Source organism: Dinoponera quadriceps, unplaced genomic scaffold (assembly GCF_001313825.1).
Source record: "Dinoponera quadriceps isolate SergipeBrazil2010 unplaced genomic scaffold, ASM131382v1 scaffold3, whole genome shotgun sequence".
Lineage (NCBI taxonomy): Eukaryota > Metazoa > Arthropoda > Insecta > Hymenoptera > Formicidae > Dinoponera > Dinoponera quadriceps.
Window position 1 is genome coordinate 1,712,187 of NW_014554293.1, and position 21,243 is coordinate 1,733,429.

A 21,243-nucleotide genomic window follows, 5' to 3' on the forward strand; every position below is an offset into this window, starting at 1 on the left:
CTTTCTCTCTCTCTGGTCATCCGTTGCAAAAGAAAAATATCATCTTCGCGCGTACCATCATTATTTTCCTCCGATATTTCCATCCTCCCCCGGACTACGTTGACACAATCGAGTCGATACGTTTGCACGTGCTTGCGTGCCAGGCGCCTCCTCGAGCGCGTGCACGCATGTATAAGACGGCGTCTGTACAAGAGAGCACGTGCGTGCGACTCTCGTGCGCGTGATGCATCCTCTTCTCTCGCGCACGATGCACCCTGCGGTTCCGCTTTAATTAGGAAAAACCTCGCGAGAGCTCGCGTGGCTCTCGGCTCGGAGAAGAAGCGCCTCCAGCGAGAGGTCGTCAACATCCACTTCCGCGGCGAACACGCTCGTGTGAAGTCAGCTCCCGACATTCGGAAAAAAAAAGTAACTTTCTACATCCCATTCGACTGCTCGTCGTTTGCAAATATTTGGACATTTAGGATTTCCGTTTGCACACCTCTAGTTTACAAGTTCTTTAAAGAAAGGAAATTGGGAGGAGGCTATTTCTCAAATTTCACCGCGCATAATCGATGGATTTTCGTTTGCACATCTCGAAACGATTCCATTTTTCATTCGCACACCCCTGGAAAGAAAGTTACTTAACATTAAAGTTTGGGTGAGACACACGCCATGTATGATCTCTTGTATTTTTGCAAAATGGCTTTTTCACACACTTAATCGATAAACCTCCGTTATATTACAAAACAAAGTCGTATTTTCGCGTTTTCACATTTCTACGATAAACGTAATTTAGCATTAAAAATTGAGAAGGCCAGCTTCGCAGGAGCTGACATCGGTTCTTTTTTTTGCAAAATCAGAATCTAGCGAACTTTTTGCGAAACGAGAATCTAGCGCATCGATAGATTTTCGTTTGCATATTACGACACAACTCGAGTTTTCGCTCGAACATCTCTAGGGGAAAAGAATTTGACAATAAATTCTTGGTAAAACGCGGACACGGTACACTGTCCTTGTATTTTGTCAGAGAACTTTTTTTCCAGAGAGGTGTGCAAACAAAAGGTCAAAATGTGCGAACATGTGCAAACAACGAGCAATCGAATGAGATATAGGAAAATATGTTGTTTTTCAAATACTAGGGGGTTAACTGCACACGGATGGAAGAATACAGCCGCGCGCATTGCTCCTGAAACCTCGTTTCATTCTCCTCCCTCCCGTGCCACCGCCGTAACAAACCCGCTCGCGGCGCGCGTAAGACGGGGACGAGTGTGTACGTTCGATCGAGCATTGTGCTTCGAGCATGTCGGTTAAAAAGTTTCGTGCGGAATACCCCCAGGGGTAGGGTAGGTAGGTGGGTATTCACCGAGGGTGATCTTCCGAGTGACGTCCGGCCGATTAAACTGCTCGACTACTCGCGAGGGTGGGTTGTGCGTGTAGCGGAGATAAAGGACGAGGGATTGCTCTCTCCATGAGAGAGGAAGAGAGGGAGAAAGAGAAGGATTTCTCGTGTCGGTTTTGAGGCCTTTTTCTTCCGGCAAATTTATCCTTGATATTTGTGAGCGTCTCATGTATACAGGGCGATACAATAATATTTATTAATAATAATAACAACTACATAACTATTATCGTCTGAAATATCTTTGAGAGATAAAAAAGATTTTATTCACGACTAGACGCGCAGGTGAAAAATGTTTACACTTGCGGAAGGTGTTCGAAATGACTACCGCATTGGCATCGATGTAATTTCTGTTGTAATTTCCGGACATATTTTTTCTCTTTCGTACTTAGAAGATATTCAAGATGGTAATAATTATTGCTTCACTTTATAATGACACATATTAACAATGCGTTTTTCCTGCTGCTTATGTGTGATATGTAGGATATAATAGGATAGCATTTAATATATTTTACATATATATATGATAAGGATATCTTATATTCTCTCTCTTCCTCTTTCTATCTCGAGGCTTCTCCATTAAGACTTTAAGCCCTTTCCTTGAATATTCGGACCCACATTTTATCAATCTTGCGCCGCGCAAGTACTTACGATAGCATCGCGATCCTTCGAAAGGACTTCTTCAAATGTATGAAAGGAAAAGCCTTCCAGCTGGCGGGAACTCGAGTCTCTTACTATGAAATATTGGTTTTACTTCCGGATGCTGAATGTACGAGCACAGCGCGTTACTGTCGAATAAGTGGATTAAAAGGATTTGAATAAGGCGATTAAAAAGTTTTGCCGGTGTAAAGCGAATAAAATGGCGGGATGGAAAACAGAGGAACGGTTTACGTTGGAGTTTGTATCGGGGACACGAAAGGGACTTGTTAATCGCGACTATTAAATACAAAATTTAATTTCCACCTCCGTCGTCTCTTAGAAGACATCTTTCTATCTTTCTCGGCTGAAAAACAGAGAGGGAAAAGGGAGAGAGGACGAGAGAGAGAGAGAGAGAGGGGGGGGGGGGGNTCTAAATACGTATTTTATATAATACTCCTTATTTCTAGAATAGATCTATTTCAAAATCAAGATACATTTCTCCTCGTAAAAATCCTTTTTTTCTACCTAATTCATACGTAATCCCGTCTGCTTAAAAATTTTTCCAATCGCACAGTGAAAGAGTCTCTCGCATTCGATTTCAATTTCTACGGTATATAATTCATATCCAGAAAAGAGTCTATACTAATTTTGACGTTTTTCATGAAGTAAAAATTCTTTAATGTCTGATCAGCGCGAATATTTCGCGGTCGAAGCGAAAAATTCATCGAAAAGTCCTTCAATTCATTCCAGTCGATTTGACGTTAACGACGTTCGATGATAAATAAATAAGTAATCGAAGATACTTCCTTCCCCCTCGTCGTCCTTCGTTCGTTCGTTCGTTCGGTTCTTCGATTGAATCAATGGAGCACGCGCTAATCGCGCTATTCCCACCAGGCGAGAAACTCGCGCCACGCGCCGCGGGCTTTCCTCATCGACGAAATTGGAAAAGAAGACGGCTCACTACTCACCGTGGAACTTGTTTCCCCGCGCAGTCAGGATCTGGTGCAATTTGTGGAGAGTTTCTCTGGCGGTCTTCTCGTGACTGTCGCGTGCTCGCGCCTGCAGTCTCAATTCCATGTCGGCCGAGCAGCACACCTCGCCGCCGCTGCTCGCGCTGCCGCATACCTTCAGTTCCTTCGCTGCGAACAAGCAGATAATCGAACAGATCAGTAGCGCGTCTTGATGAAACGACAGGATGATCGACGTATTCGATTCGCGAAGAGCTAACGTGTATGCTGAGAAATGAGTTTGTTTGGATCTACCTGACCAATGGACAGTCGAAAAACGTTTCGATTGAAAGAAACAAAATTTCGAATTATGATGAACTAAATTTCGTTCTCATAATCAGAAATTCCGGTTTCCTTCCACGGAAACGCGTTTGGTTGTTCATTGCCAGAATAGATCTCTCCTCAATTTTTAGTATGCAAATTATTGAACGTTGTACGGTTAAAAAATGTGGTTGTATCGGTAGAATTTCTACCAACATTGTTTAATATTCAAATTATTGAGAAACAATATATGATGTGCCGGTTTCAAAAATAATGAAACAAGAAAATTCATTCCAATTATATGTCGGCCGACTCTATCATGGAAAAAAAAAGTTTGGTTGAACTAACATAAAAATGAATGAACGAAGGGCAATTTGTTTGGGAAGGAAACGGAATTTCCCATTCTTATGAAAATTACATTCGGTTTTTGATAACTAGGAATTCTGTTATCTTTAATCGAAGCGCGTTCGGCTCGTTCATAGTCACGTCGGTTCGGCCAATCATTTCTCTCCACGATAAATACAGCATTTCGTTCCGTGTGGATGAAAAATGAATGTTTGCGCACGGAAGCAGAAGTGACGTTCTTTTTCGTGCGCTGAGAGAAATATTTTTGATATTTGTGACCATAATCGCACAAGTGACAGAATTATAGCCAGGAGAGCCATTTTTCTAGTAAGCCTCACCGAGTGCTTTTCATTTAATGGCACAAGTCGACATAAGTCGACATTTTGTCTTTGTTCCATATTCAATGAGTAACAAAGATAGAGTGATACTTATATAGACCCGTGTCGGCAAAAGCACCCATTGTAGTGTCAGTGATAACAACATCTAACACGCATATTGCCGCTACTATTTTTGGGGTTAAAACCAAAAGAAGATATAGTCGAGGTCGAAATATAACAACTACGATTTTAGCGAGATCTTTTCAATGTGGTACCTTTCCCTCCCTAACTTTTCCGAAGACGGCTCCCGGGGGAAGAAATCACGAAATGTGACTTTCGCTCACCGGTACGCGTCGTCCCCATCGACGATAACGGGAGGAGGCGAACGGGATGTTTTCAGGATATGTGACTCGCGTGCGCGCACGAGCGGTGGCACTCGAGTGTGTTTGAAGAGGGCATACTTGCAGGCGGCGCGCAAGACGCCGCTCGCTCGAGAGGAGTTTCCGGTAAATGCAATTTAGTTTTGAGAATCCGAGAGACAACGGACTGCGCACACAAAAGCCCGGCCGCGGCACCGGAGAGCCGAAGAGACATTGTGTTCTCCCGGGCGGCGCGCGCTCGCACGTATGCATTAGCGAGTGTCGAGTGCTAAATTAAGCGCGGAAATTACTGTACTTGTTTCGAGCGGCTCTTGTTCGCCGCTACCGCCCGTCGTTGTCGCGTGACACTCGCGCGATGTTTGCGCACTCGCAGTTCCGACACGCTTCGGAAGCGATTTGACTTCCCCCTTCTTCATTAGATCTCAAACACGCCGTCTGTGCGTGTTTCGAACGGCCAATTATGGGGTATCGGTCTTAGAAAATCGGGACTTTTAATCAATGATAATAAACAATCTAGATAGACGGTAGGTAAGTGAATAAGATGTTAATTCATTATTATGATCAAGATCAAACAATCAACCGAGCATAGTTTCCTATTGTTTCTATTGTATTTTAATATAAATAATCGTTAGGTTATATGTAACAATAGATTGACGAGATTTTTGAAATAAAATCAAAGAATAATCAACGGAACATAACTTTCTCTATATTATGATTTAATATCAATAATCGTTGTGTCTAAAATTAGGCTGATATTCTTGAAACAAAATTGAAAGGACGATAAAGATCAACGGAATATAAAATATGTAATTATGTGTGTAGAAAATTAAATAATTTCAATAAAAGAAGATAAGATCTGCTTAAGTAAATAGAAACTAAAGTAGTCGAAAGAGCGTTAGCGTCGGACGCTTTCATCTGCCTATCAGCGACGCTCGCAATTTAAGAGAGTTAATGAATTTTAGTACAATTTTTATTATCATATTTCGTATTAATTATTTTTCGTTAAGTGAAAAATTGGAATAAACGGTGTCCCTTAGAGGCTCCGTCAAGACGCCTCTAACGAGAGCCTCTAATGAGAAAATCGGGATGCCTCCGAAAATCAGGATAGTTGGTCATGCTACCTGTGTATGTGTGTGTTTAGTCGTGTGTAGCCACCGTAATCTCGCGCGAGCAATTTTAATTATTCCTTCTTAATTCTCCGTCGTAATATTCTGGAAGCGAATTAAGGGCAAGAACAATTGAGATTATCTCCGTGGCGAAAATTATTAATTAATCATCAGCGCGAATTATTGAGAGACCTCGTTGCACCCGCGCCGCGAATCGCACCGTAAAAATTAACGCTGTCATTATAATCCAGATACATTAGGATGTTCGAAGAAGGTCATAGAAAATCGTCGATCGATCGGAAATTACTAGACAGAGAAAGAAATCATATTTCATCTACATGTACTTATCCTTCATCTCTTCGTGTTTGTTTTCTTAATACGGCACCCAGTATTTCGGTAAAGTATAAAGTTCAGGGCACTTATTATAGAACTATTCGAAAACGTTTCCGATCGGAATCGTTCAGTTAGAAAACACAAATAAAATCCAGAAAATAATTGAGCGATTTCGATCGGGAACCTTCCCGGCCATTTCTATAATAGATGTTCAATGCCGGATACACTTATTTACGGATATTACTCCGGCAACCAGGAAACAGCAACGGGTAAATAGTTCTAATTCTACATTCGTTTGTACGTCATCGTTAGAAAATCAATTATTTATAAGGTCTGAAATAAACCGTATTTCAGTTACCTGGATATCTGAATAATACCCAGAAGATCGAGGTTATCCGGGTCTCAGATAATTCTGGAAGACCGGAGTGCTAAACATCCGAGTAATCTGATTAGTCGAAATTGACAGCACTGCATCGAAAAATGAATTTCGTCGGATCCACCTAACAATAGATAAACAGACGCGTTTTGATCGAAGGAAGCAGAATATCTAGTTCTCACGAACCACCAAATGTAATTTTCATAACCAGAAACTCGGTTTCCTTCAAACGCGTTTGGTTGCCCATTGTCAGATAGAATCAACTAAATTCATTTCTCTTTCACAGTAAAAATCCAACGGCGATTCCCCGCGGCAATAAACTCACGACGACGCGTTTGTTACAGAGAACAGGCGACGTATGAGGTGAACAGTGGAGGGGGGGGGGGGATCAGGGGAAGGGTTAANCCGGAACACGCCTAAAATTCGTCGCTCGGAGCGGCCGGAGATCGCGCGATGGAAGTCGCTCGGAGAAAAGTGCCATTGTTAGGCTCGAAACAGGAAACATCCCGCGGGCTTGTGCCCCCCCCCCCTTCAACCTCTGCATCCCTCGACACGCCATCCTCCAACCTCCTCCTGCTCCTCCCCGTCGCCGGGCGCGATTCTACTTCAACTTCGTGATTACCGTTTCGGGGAGGTCGGCACGAACGCGCGCGTTTCGGGGCCGGGAGGGTGGATGAAACGATCCGTCCAATGAAAAGGGCGGCTTCCTCGAGGGCACTCCGGGAAACGCCGGGGATAAATGCGGAGGCGCCGTGGTCGTCGCGCGGATATTTAAAACACACGCACACGCCGGCCCGCCGGTGCTCGTCGCTGTAATCCTTTGCGACACCTCGCCAAGTAATTACCGGACTCGTCATCGCTTTAATCTCCTTAGCTTTCCCGAGCGCGCCGATTTATTCGCAGCTTTACGGCGGCCCGAAATCGCACCACCGTGCCGCGTCGGGGGTAAAGCGGTAAATAGCGACGTAATCGTAGTGAAAGATGCGTGCGTCTCCGGAGAGCGACATGAGCCGGCTTAACGAGGTAGTTTAACGCGAATTTTCATCGGGACGAACGACGGAATTCCAGCCAGTCTCTTGCCGCATCATTCCCCCCCGCCCCCGCCCCGTTATTAGAACTTTATCGTTACGATAGGCGAATGCAGAAATATGTTGAAAACTCTGACGGCAAACAACCAGTAGGAACGGAAGGCTAATAAAAAACATGTTGGGAGTGATAATTTCGATCTTACCTGTATTTTAACCGTCGAACAATTTTATCTTCCCGCTAAAATAGAAATTATTTATCTATTTATTTATTTATCCAGCGTCACGCTTAACGTCCAGCGATTAATTATATCAGCCTTTCATTATTTAAAAAATCACTGGGTGTATTATTAATATATAACGTATTTACTTATACCAATATACATATTTTTACAGAACAGGGGGAAAAAAATATATTTTCTTCAGGAGGAAAAAAAAATATATATTTTTTTAAATCTATACCTATGTATAAAAGCCAATATTTATTTTATTTAAATAAAAGAATTTAGATTGAAGTAAACGTATTACTAACGCCCGAGAAAAGATTTTTTATTTTTTTAGATCTTGCTTTTCTCTCGGTGTACTGTTAGAATTAAAATTGAATCGGTTGCACTAACTCAGCTCCTATCGTATCGCCGAGATTTGAAGATTTAACATAGACGATTTTCGACTTGGTTGGTTGGTCGACGAAGGAATCGCGCGGTTCGACCGTACGTCATGCTGTTATTTATCGCAGAATCGAGCAGCACGAAGCGCTCTCAAAAGAACGAAGAGAATCGAGAGACGCGATTTTGCGGGATTCACGTCCGCTCATTCGATCGAGATCGCGGCTTAAACGACGGCGATCGACTGTCTCGCGGTATCATCATCGCGAACGGCAACGGATTGGATCGCTGAAATCGTGTTGCGAGACGCGCGTAATCGAGTTAAGCTCCCCGACGAGGCCGAACCACGACTCGTCGCACACACGCGATATAGATTCGTCGTCGTCGTCGTCACGGGCGCGCGATCTTCCCATGAGTGTCGGGGATAAACCGGTAGAACGCGGCAACCGGGTTCCTTATGGGACTTGCTTCGACTTCGCCGGAGTCCCTTCCCGCGAGATTGCTTTTTCTTCGTGAGTTCCCTCCATTACGGAATGGAGTACGACGAGTGTGCGCGCGTGCGTCCATGCGCGAGAGTCAATAGCGAGCAACGCGCGCTTTAATCGTCGAATTCATTAATTACCGAATTGAAGTGTAATTTTAATCATAGGATTAGGAGGAGCCTTACATATAAAAAAGGTTGGATTAGAGTAGAGGTGTGCGGATCAAGCACCTGAGTGGTCGAATCGAATTGGTAATTTTTTCTGTCGAATCGAGTCGAATTTTCCAAATTCTGATTTGCATATTTTTATCAGATTTGCATTACATGTGTGTGTTCTGATCTGAATATATAATAAAATATGTTGAATGATGTTAAAAAGCATTTTTTAAGTAGACGGAAAAATTAATCAATGCATAGCTTTGGGAAAGGGTTCCGCCTAACCACAAGGAAAACGCTGTGTGCTAAGTGCTGGAAAATCTATAATATATATTAAACAAGTGTGTACAGAGTTTATAAACTGATAAATACATACGTACATATGTAATCATATTTTATATATCGGGAAATATGTATATGGTATATCTGAAAGAATGTGGAATTAATTTATTTTTATTTTTATTTTTATAATTAATTAATTAATTAATTAAGGAATTTAGGAATTAAGGAATTAATAATTTTAATTTTTTTTGTATGAATTATGTAACTATTAGTATCGTACAATACACATTTATATTTTATAATCAGAGCCACACTGAATTATTTGGCAAAAGAACATTCCTGTACGCGTAATTTTGTTAACAATTAAAAAAATGACTAACGAACTGGCTTTTAATTTCAATCACCTATTCGTTTATCATTTTTCATCAAATGAAGCAATCGAAAGGTGTGACCGATTCGAAATTATCGAACTATTCGCATTCGAATTTTTAGATTCAAAAAACAAATTCGAATCGAATCAACTGTGATTCGATTTGATTCGAATGTTTCGCACGATTCTAGATTAGAGTTTATTTAATCCTGAAGTTAATAATCCCCAACAGCTTACAGTTATAATACGTTTTCAGAGAGAGAGAGAGAGAGAGAGAGAGGGAGAAGAAGAGAGAGACTTGTCGCTCGGTATTTCTACCTTCAGCAATGGAAGAATCGCGAACAGCAATACGAGAGGCAACTGCGCGCGTCCCGATCGCGTTACTCCGTTGCCGGATCAAAATTGGATTACTTTTCTCGTTAACTGTTTGCATCGACGGGAGGCCGCGGGGGTCGGATGGGAGTGTAACGGGCGGGCGAGGGGGAAGAGAAGAGAGCGACACGGGCAATCCCGCGGAAATGAATCGGGATTACTTTTACGACGTGTCTCAAAGTTCCCAATGAGCGTTGCGGGCGAGAGAGGAGAGGGGTTGGGGAGGGGGGGAGGTGAATAGGGGGTGGTTGGACAGGTTCCGTCGACGGTGGAGGGATGCGGGAGGGACGAGGGGGGCCGCAAAATTAGCTTAGACTGTGCGGTATTGGCGGGTAAGCGATGTAGCTGTAACGGCTGATAAAGGCGATCGAGGGTAACGGCCGGCGAGTTTCCGGCGAAATCGTCCGGATCGATACCGTCCGGCTTGTTCGGGGCGATACCGAGAAGACGAACGGTATCGGGAGCGATTTACGAGGGCGACGCGACGCGAAGCGCAACGCGAAGCTTGCCCGGGACGCGGACAAAAATACGTCCGACGTTAAATCCCGTTTCGCTTTTTGCCCGGTTTATCGGGTCGGAGGAAACGTCGCCGGCGATGAAGAAATTTCGAGCTGGCTGGCTCGCCGGCGAGGACGTCGCGAATAGCGAAATTCTCATCCGTCGTCCGCGGAGAATCAAATTATACGTCGCGTTAAAAAAGCGGGGAGATTTGATCTCGCGCGCTCGCGATATGTATTATGTCTCCCGGCAATATTGTTACGTTCTCGGTACGTTCGGTACAAGCGAGGGGAAAATTGCAGATCCGCGCGCGATCCGCGGACGAGAGACGGACGTATTAAATATTTTCACGGCGCGTTACCGTCCGTTACCGGAAGCTGAAATTTTCCCCGCGTCCGACTTCCCGAGCGACCGTCTCGCCGGGCATTTAATAAATTCGTAATTCGTGCAAAAGGCTCGCGTACATGAGGAGGAAACGAAAAAAACGAAGGTGAAATGAGGAAAAATTCACGACACGCCGGCGTCAGGCGTTCTTTTCACACGCATCTTCGTCGGCAATATCCTTCAGGCGTCAGGAGGCACCTAATATCCTTAATATCCCGTTCACGGCTGGCGGCTCGCGCGAACAAAGCCGCGGGAGCCGGGGAGAGAGCTTCACGAGAGCTCGCGCGGCGGCTTTTGCAGGCGATTAAGAGGCCTCGCAATATACAGGTGCGATAAATCTCTCGACGCGTCGCCGTCCGTGTACCCGGGGCTGTTAAAAGGGGTTAGGGGACAGCGACGAAAGGGGTAGCGGTTCGAAGGCTGTTAAAAGCGCCCCCGAAGGGCTCGCGAGTAAAAGCTCCGACGCGCGTAAAAGCTCCGGCTTGCGGGGCGTATACACCACCGGCGTGTTATGCCGCGCCGTCTCGTTTGTTAGCGACGTCGCGACGCCGCTGAGACGCCGGGATTTCCGTCGCGACGCACTTCCGAGACGAAGCACGAAACGACCACCACGTCGGCGGCGAGGACGGCGCGACTATCCTTTCTCAGTTTCGCTCGCGCAATCGCGCGTTAATCATACAAAGGAAACGTGCGATGCGAATGTTAGAATTCTATGATGATTTCGTTTTTTTTTTTTTTTAATTAGGGAGGTTCGAGCGTTCGGCCAGGTACAAGATGAAACTGTAGGGGAAGAAGTACAGTGATTGGCAGTTTTAAAATACATTTCTATCTTAAGTCGTCTCTTGATGCAAAATTAACACTTAAAAATACCGTTATTTCCAGAAGAGAAAAGAAATCCTGTCGGATAATTGATAGATGTCATTTAAAAATGAAATCGTTTTCTCCGGATTTTAGTAAATTCACCACTGACGAGATTAATGAGAAGGAAAACATCGAGAATAAGAAAATCGATGTTAAGGCAACAACGCTCGGCTGTTAACCACGTTAAACACGTGTTACGTGTTTCTTTTTTGCAAAGTTCCGTGTTCTAAAAAAAGAGGACCAATTCCAAAATTTATTGATTTATATACGCGTATAATTTGCGAACACATTTAACGATTCATTGATCTAAAGTTACATCAGTTTTTTATTACGTACAGCCAAGTATTTCGCATCTGTAGCGAAAAAGCGACACGTTGAACCTAGGACGTTCTTTCGGCTCGATGTCCTCCCCTCGCCGAGGTCTAAAGGCCGATCGACCCACAAAGTTTTTCGGGCAAGCCCGATGAGTTTAGGTCTACGGTTGCGGATTATTTCTATGTCGAATGTATCGAGACCCTGAGCAGCTGCGCAAGAAATTTGTCCCATGTTCGTTTGTTCGTGCCTTCGGTTTGCTTGATTTATGGCCGCTTACCCTCCGAGAGGGACAAGGGTTGGAATCGCTAAACTTAGGTCAGTACCAGGATCGATTCGTCCCGAGAACACGTGCCGATGCACCACCGTTCGCCGGACAGGCTTAACGGCCGATTAACTCTACGGGTTAATCCGAGCGAGTCAGCCGTTCTCTTTCTTCCCCTTCATACGTTTTATTTTTTATTTTATATATATATATATGTATATATATATATATATACGCAAAAGGTCAGCCTTTGCGCTCGTCTCCGTTCCGTCACGTCCCGTTATCGATTAGCGTTTGCAATTTACGCGGTCGTGCTCGATGAAGAAAAAAGAGAGAAAGAAAGAGGGGAGGGGAGAGAGAGAGAGAGAGAGAGAGAGAGAGAGAGAGAGAGAGAGAGAGAGAAGGAAATATCTCGTGCGTGGAGAGTCGATAGGGAGGCGCGCTGATTGGCGAAAAATTTCGTAAAAGACACTACAGGAGATGATTCGACAGTCCGAGAGATAAAATCTCTCTTCGTATACGAAAGAACGGTAGAGAAATTTTCGTCGAGAAAGAGAGATATATTTTTCTGTATTTTCTGCTTATGTGTCGGCCGGGATAATTTTATCAGCGAAGATATCGTTAATACGTGTAAATTTCTACCGCGTGAATTTTTCTCCGTGAAGATACGAGCTCGAAAATCAATCGTCGCGGAATGGCAATCGCGCATACGATCGGAGACACATTTCGAATACTCGTATGTTCCGTGCGTCTGATCTTGCACGCGATCAGATGCAAACCGTTTCTCAATATTCGCCCCCTTCCTGTTGGGAAATTAGCGTATCTGCGTGTCACCGCCGGTTTTACCGCCGAAGGGTTAAAACGCCCGATTGAGTCGCACTTTCCAATTCTGCGACTAGACCAGATGGCTCTTTTAAGAAGATCGAGACTCAAAAATACCTCAAAAACACATCCTGGCCATATTACGATATAAAATATCGTATTAAAATATATATAGAGGAAAAGGTTTCTTTGGGTTTAGCATATGTGTTGGGTTTGTTTAATATAAACAACATAACTTAATATTAAATATCATATATTTTAAATGAAAATGTTGCTGTTTTACTAGAAGAAATCATGTCGTTTCCTAGAAAAAAAAAAACAGTATTATTTAGAGGAAATATTTTATTTTTAATAATAACAATTAATTTCATTATATATGAAATATTGTCCCGCTGAAATAAAACAAAGTTCTTCAATATTTTTCTAATATAATGTTGTTTCTTTCAAACAATTTATTACTTGTGACAACTAATGTTTGGATGAAGATACAAAAGAAATATGTTATTTAACATAAAAATATTTGAGAAATTGTTGTTTGAGAAATCAAACAATCCCATTTGTTGAATCAAACATTCGTTCGCTTCCAAAAGACAAATTTGTTTCAATTAAAGAAATGTTATCAAATCTCAAGAAACTTTTTTCTAAATGTACATATTTTTACATTAAGAAAAAATTTGCTTTCAAATAAAAAAAATTATTTTTTCTAAACTGTAACTTTTCACTAAAAAAATAATTGTGTATTCTACATATTTAAATAAAAGAACTTCGATTTTTTGTAATAAATACATTATTAGTACCTACATTAACAATTAAATATTTTTTTATTTTTCAGATATTTTTCGTTCTCTCTCACAGTATAGGTTTGTAGGTGTGTAAGTGTATAAGCGCGTGTAGCCGTTCCTGTTTTTAATAAAAACTCGCTGGTAATTTTTAAATGCGCTTTTACGGCAACGGACGGAATAAATTATCGTCAGTGCAAATTCCCGCGTTGCACCGCGAGAGTAGCACCCAACACCGCATTCGGAACAATTACTCTCGTTTCGTTTGTAAAGCGCGTCAATGAGCAGCGCGACAAATCGAGCATTTTCGTTAAATACCTCACTCGATTTTTTACGTTCGGCAACCGACCGCGCACGTAAACGACTGGAAGACCTGTTTAGATCGTGCCTATTTAAACATCGGCCTCGTTTAAAGCGCGCTAAAAAAACAATTTGAAATATCGCTCCGCCGAAAAGCGAAGTACGAAAATCTCGTTTCGCGCGCTCCGCTCGCTCGCGTTTTCGCGATTTTCGCCGAGTGTTAATTTTTAACGATTATTTACGATAAAAGCCGGCAACGACATTAACAACACACCGCAACAACAATAACAACGACCATGCATATATTTGCTTTACGATCGAGCGAGTACGTGCTAACTCAAAGTAACTCCGCTAATGGAATCGGAATATTGACGTGCCAATAAATATTTATAGGCGACACGCGCGCTCGCTCGCGCATGCGCATGGGAGAGAGCGCGACCGCGTGTTTGCCAGACGATAATTGTCAATATCGAGGTATCGGGCCTCGCGAGCTTTCCCGGCGCATACAAAACGCCGCGCCGGGAAATGGAGAAATTTCCATTGTAAGTGGATTCCACCAAATGGCGCCCGCGAAATCCGATCCTGCGATCCTAACGGTATCTCTCTCTCTCTCTCCTCCTCTCTCGTACACCTCGTCGTCGTTGACGTCGTCGTCGTATGTACAGAATATTCGCGAATCGCAATTGCTGCGAAAGCGAAACAGCGATACCCACGAGTTACCCGCAGTTCCGATCGACATCCGATTTTTCGATATTAGGAACGAGGGAGGAAAGATGGCGTGTCCGCCTCTTCGTTGTACGACGGGATAAAAATTGACGACTCACGCGAAAGAGCGGAAAGTGAAAACAGAGAGACGAAGAATACGCCGGTCGAATTTCGTGCGTTCGACTCTTCGCACGGTAAACAATTTTGTGTAAATAACGATCCACTGAAATTCTCGTGTCGTATCGACAAGACGAATATGTTAAAAAGTAATATGTTAACAAGGCGGAAATGTTAATTTAACATATATTTATATATTTTTTTAGCATATTTTCATACCATTATGTACACGAAATTTGTTACTGCACAGAAAACAATTAAGCCTTAAATCAAGAAAAGCATTCTCATACATAAAAAAGAATATTATGATCTCCTTCGGCCGGAATTTATAGTCGGATCTTATATTTAAAAGCGTCTTGAGTTCATCTTCAAATGTTTCGTAAGCAACGAAATGAGCTATACAACATCTAAAGATAAATTAAATCAATAAGACGATCTTAAATATAAAATCCGATTATAAATGCCGGTCTTAGGAGATTTTCAGTCTTGATTCGATTGAATTTGTACCGATGCAAGTATTATTTGCACTCAATTCAAGACTAAAAATCTAAAAATATTATAATATTCTTATTCATATATGAGAATATTTATCGTAGATTTAAGACTATTTTCTGTGTGCGTAATCCGATTTTGCAAAATTCGCCGCGGATTCGTCCGTCGTTATATTCGCTAATATAACTCGCAAACGGTCAAATTTAAGTACAGACTGCGCGAGACCCCCTTAAGGTCGATTAACATTTCACAGCTGTGCTCACTGATTCGCCGAAAGAAGAGGTCGAGTCACGCTTCGCGAGTAAAATGATTCATTCGTTGCGGCGTACATTGCGCGATTATACGCGATTTTTCTTCGGACGACGATGATGTCATTCATTTTCGGAGCTCCTTCGAGAGTAAGAGAGAAGAATAGGGAGAATTTAAAAGATAGCCATAGAAAAGGGTGGAGGGGGAGAGAGAGAGAGAGAAACGCAGACGGCTAAGCTCATCGATAAGGATGACTAATTGCGAGCAAATTCCGCGGTGCGTAGACAAATCATGCTGCGCACACGTGACGCACGCACGGGCCTCGGGAGACATGTTTAATGTCCTCGCGGGCGTATTATACCCTCGCTGGGGGAAAAAAAGAAAGGAAGAAAGGAGGAAGGAGAAAGAAGCAGAGCTCGGCGCGGCGGATCACGCGAATGCAAATTAATTGCGCCGGCCGAAACAATATATACATACGTATCCTGAGATTAATTTCGCGACGTCGCGGCGGATGTGGGAAGCTCGGGATTAATGTTAAGTGCTTTCGCGTACGCGCCGCGGGGAACGCACGGGGGAAATACGAAATACGTCGCGGCGGTGCTAAAAATACGGCGATAAGGATGACGAATCGCGGGGAAACGGCGTATCGTGAACTTACACGACGCTCCCCGTATACCTAATGACGCCGGGATGTGTAGTGAATTTTTCTCACATATTAATTCAATTACCCGCGACGGAGAAAGAGGGAGAAAGAGAGAAAGAAAGAAGAAGCGAGAGAGCGAAAGAACGATGGATCCGAAAAGGCTCGTTCGCGAATTCAAAGGCTTTTGCTTTTAAAAAAAATTGCATTTCCCGCGTGAAATCTCATCGAGCGAAATAATAGTATGTGAGCGCAGGTAAAATGCATCGTATCGAATTTGACGTGAATTTACCTCGCGCTAATATTCCCGCGTTCTTAAGCAGCCCTTCGCGCGAATTGCATGAGATCTCACGATCCGAGAGAGAGAGAGTGAATCAAGAAAAGTAATGGTTAATAAGTTGAAAAAACTTATGTATTATATTAGCCGGAGCGCGCATGAATATTCCTCCGCGTTAATAACGGCCGGAGCATGCACATCTATAATTTCCCGGCGATGTTTAGCCAACGGGACTAACCGCCGCGTTTTTTTCGCATTCTCCACCGCGGCAATTGCATTTTAAAGTTAAATTATGGTCACCGGTACACACACAATACATACACATACACACACACATATACAGAGCAGCGCCGACTGTCCGAGAGAGCTGTCCATCGGGCCGCTCGTTTGTCTATGAATACGTCGGGCTTCATTTTTGCCATCGTGCTTCTGGGAGCACAATTATGATTGGCGATGCGCACACGAGTCATGTATATCCGGCGTTAATAGTTTTTTCGGCGAGAGAGAGAGAGAGAGAGAGAGAGAGAGCGGTCGGCATTCGCGCGACTGGATAAAATGCTATTTACGGAAACGTTAAATACGGTCGATCGCGATACCGCCGTGTTCGTTCGCGATTCTGCTTTCGCACTTTGCGCATTTCGCAACCCGATACTTCAATAATAGTTATTTCGGTGGTAATTCATACGAACTCGAATTCCGTTTAACCTTTCGAATATGCGGAACATTCCGGAGAGCTAAACGACTGCTGCTGCGAGAATAGCTTTGGTCTGTCGTGTGTGTCTGTCGATGGAAATAATAACTTCTTGACGAGTCGAAAATAGAAGAACAGGGCAGATAAAATTTCGTTTGTCACTTTCAATCAATTTCGTTGCTACAATATGTGAAAAAAAAAACGCGATATGTTGTTGTTTTGACGCTCTTAAAGGTGGTCTGGATATTTAGATGGTTTATAAGCTAATAAAATCCTACTTTAACGATACTGACACTTATTAACTTTTCACTCTTGTACCTTTAATTCTACAGATTTAATTTTAATATTACGACCATCTTGAATGATCCATCTTGATGCTAAAACAGTGAAAATGGAAATTTCAGACATTATCAGGATCAAAGTAAGTCTAAATCAAATTATTATATACATACGCACATATGTGTTTGTTTGATTATTATTCCGCTGAAACAAAGAAGTTCTGAAATATTTCTCTAATATAATATTACTTCTTTCATATAATTGATTTGTGACAACCATTGTAATGTTTAAATAAAAACACATAAGAAATGTTATTTGACGTAAGAATATTTATTGTTTCAGAAACCAAACAACCTCATTTATTGGATCAAATATTTCTCTATTTTCTCTATTCCAAGAAACAAATCTGCTTTAATTAGAGAAATTCTATTAAACTCGAAGAAATCTTTTTCTGTGTAAAAATTATAGTTATTTTCGGTTTCAACTATACTCTTTCTTTTAACCACAAAAATAGTAACAATATGTATATAAGGTCATTATCACTGACACTATAGTATATAATATTTATTAGAAAAATGCTTCTCCTGACTATAATTCTGTTACTATGGTTTGCTATGGCTTACAGTTCTGGTAAATATTTTAGTTGCAAACACCATATTTTTCTACGAATATAGAATTGAAATTGAACCTATTTCGATATATCTCAGCTCTTCCTGCGTTTCAGGATTAAAAATTAAACCCAAGGCCGCGATTTCGACTCATGTAAGCCGAAGAAACTCGCAGGACGAATATATATATGCGTCCACCGCACTCGAGAAGTTAAACAAGCTCGATTTGAAATTAATCGCGCAAAATACGGTCTCGTCGTTCACCAGCCACTCGCGGAATTCAAGCCGCGCCGAAGTTTCCAGCCCTCAGAACTCCGGGACCACCGGTGTGTGTGTGTGTGTGTGTGTGTGTGTGTGTGTGTGTGTCTCGACGTTCTTGTCGAGCGAGCAGAGAACGATTCGGAATCGCGCGATAAAAAATCCGCCGATGAAAAGGCAGCACCCCCTGTACACATCGCTCGCTCTCCGCCATCCCATCGTCGCGAAATACAAATGGCAACAACATCGAGAACGGGGCCTCGTATCGCAAGCCACCCACCGTGGCGAGCGAACTTCCCCCGAAGTTTCCTCCCAGCCTTCCCCTAAATATTTGCGGACTTCTAAAGAAGAACGGTGGAGGCAACGTGAAGACGGGGGACTGAGGGGGACAGGGGAAGGGTAGGAAGAGAAGGGCACGACGACGAGATTGGCGGCGATGGCTGTTTCGCGTGGCGAGGTAAAGCGTCTTGGCTGAAATTGAAAATAGGGCGGAAATTAATGGAGGCTCGGTCTCGCGGATGCCAAATATTTGCGTGGCAACCGACTCGACAGGAATCTCCATGGAGCCCCCATGAAATCTCCGAGACCTCTGCCTCCTCCCGTCTTCTCCTCCCTGTCGCCGCCGCCGCCCTTCTGTCCCGTCCCCGATTTCGACGTGGGTGGCGGTCCCTTAAATCACTTCCTTCGGGAAAACTGGAATTTCCGACAGGAAGTCGGGGATACGATCGGAACATGGCGGAACATTCGTGGATGCCAAGCGGTTCTGTTTGACTGCCCTCGGGCTTTTTGTCGGGCTTTTCTTCGAGGCTCGATCGACGGACGGCCGATCCGTGGATGTTTGCTTTCCAACCCCTCCGCAACAAAAAAAGAGATAAGCGAGAGATATCGTCGGACCGGTGGGTGCACGGCGAAGTTGCAGCGATATGTTTCCCCCTCGTGCACGGACGGTCTCTCTTCGTTGCTCTCTTTATTCCTTTTAAATCGAGCTAAATTGTTTTCTTATGCGGAGAACATCGCAAAAACCGCCGCCGCAGTGTTGAGGGCCGAGGTGGCGTTTGCTCGTTGAAAGGGACGAGACGTTCCCGGCGAGCGACGAAGCACCACAGCTGAATTAGCGCTCTGGAATCTGTGGGCGTTAATTATCTCGAAATTATCGCCGGAATGTTCATTTGTGAAATTTCGAGGAAAGGCACCAAGACGTATGATTTTAATTATGGTCTCTAAAACTCGGTGGAAAGTGTAGAATTAAACACATTTCTCCAGCAAAATACGTTGGAGATTTTTGAAAATTATTAGATATTGTCTCGCAAATAAGTAATTTTTAAGAAGTCGGAGAAACGACGCTTCGAGAAAGTAGACCCCAAAACCGACGTATCTATGACATCTACCAGGAAGTTGTCGAAAAATGAAATAAAAGCACTGAGATTACATTATTTTGCATATTTATTGAATATTCTTACATGTTATCTTTAATTTTATGTATTTTTTATTACGTGGAAAAAAATTCCTCGACTTTTTCTTTTCGACCGTCTTAAACAAACAGATGAGAAGAACAAGGGAAAACCAGCCACTTTCAACTGTACTCAGTGTACAAAGTGATTTAAACAATTCCGAACTCACGCTATAACATAGTATTATCCGATAAATTACTTATCGCCGATTTGTTACATAAAAATCTACACGAAGACGGTCCGAGAGGAACTACAGCTCTTCGGAAAATCAATTAACGCCAACAACGTAACCAAACGCGTCCGCAAACAGAAACTACCGCTTCAGCCCCACCTAGTGCACAAAGTGGACGAAGTTCATGTACTATCCGATAACGTTAGATATTTCATAGAGCCGAGAAACGTTGGTGTGTCCGCTCTTCGTACATATGTCAGTTTTAGCGCTTTTCGTTGCTATTAATCGGCGATATCACGATATCACGTTTAACGCGGAATCGCACGTTCGCAGGGCTCGAAGGAAGCTCTCACGCGACAGTAATATCGTGGTGTATCGCACCGCGAGATTGACTCCCACGCGACAAACGCGGATCGTTTGGCGAAGCGCGCCGACAAAACGGCCGTGTCCCCTGGGGGATCCTTTTGCTATTATGATGGCACGACGACTATGGGGCGCGTTTCTGAGCATCGGCCCATTATACCGTCCCGTCGCGTATACCCGTTAAATATTTACTGGCACAGCCGCCGAATCCACCCCGTGTCTCGTTCCTCTATCGCAAAAGGGTGCGTGATCCTTCGTCCGCGCGCGCGAGTCTCAAACAGCCTGACACGTGAGCGATTCGACATTCGAGAGCAAGAATTTACACAGGGCGAGGTAGTAACTATTATCATCTTGAATATCTTAAAATAGAATATCGTAAAATAGAAATATTTATTAACGACCGGACGAAGTGGAATAAAGTTTACAGACGGTATCAATTCATGGAAGATGTAAAATTACATTTACAATTCTGAAGCGACGACCGTTAATATCCGTGCAATTTCTATTCGGTAAATGTTTGTCCTGAACGGTGACAAATTTTCGGTTAAATTTAACACGCTTCACGTGTCCAAAATAGTACGCTCGAATTTTGGTGTTAATTTAACGGAAGACGATTGCGTTGAGAAGTAACAAACATGCCAAAAATGAATATAAGATTAATACGTTAATCGATAATAAAATATAAAATGTGTTATTTTGATACTTAATCATGTTGAATATCGACTCGATGCAAATTATTGAGATAACATAAACATAATATGTTAAATTGACATACGGGGTGTGTGAAAAATTTAACACAAAAATTAAAAAAAAAAAACAAACCAATGTTAACGCAAGTTCAAATACTGTTTGCTGTGTAGTTGTTTCTGACGAACGTGAGAATTCCTGGTTAAATTCCTAAGTAAATATGAAATCGATTTTCCCTTTAAGGAAACACATCGAACGGCCAATAATCCTCGAGCTTAGGGCGATCGAAAGAAGCTCGAGTGAGAAGCGTTAAGAAATTAAGCCGTGACGGGAAGGGCATGATGAAACTTGAATTTCCATTGAATTCGCAATGGACTTCGCTCTCGGATAGGTAAGTAAATCTCGAATCAGTCATTCCATTAATTACCGAAGATAATCGGATTCCGAAAATTCGAGCGACCCGACCCGTTTATTTCGGTCGTGGAAAGATCGATTCCGAGCGTGGGTCGGCGAGTCCACAGTCGCCGGCTCGCTCGTTAGATCGGAGACACCCCCCCTCCCTCTTGAGTCGCGCACAATGGCGAACCGGGAAGGCCGGGGGGG

General features: G+C 43.1%; 1 protein-coding gene across 2 annotated transcripts in view; it reads right to left on the reverse strand.

Moving 5' to 3' along the window:
- LOC106743232 (glypican-6) overlaps positions 1–21,243 on the reverse strand; it is a 200,310-nt gene that overhangs the window by 20,514 nt on the left and 158,553 nt on the right. Inside the window, exon 2 of one of the 2 annotated variants that reach the window (XM_014616873.1) lies at positions 2,983–3,153. In XM_014616873.1, the coding sequence (XP_014472359.1) occupies positions 2,983–3,153 (171 nt within the window). The remainder of the gene's footprint in view (positions 1–2,982; positions 3,154–21,243) is intronic. The other variant, XM_014616880.1, reaches the window with a different exon arrangement.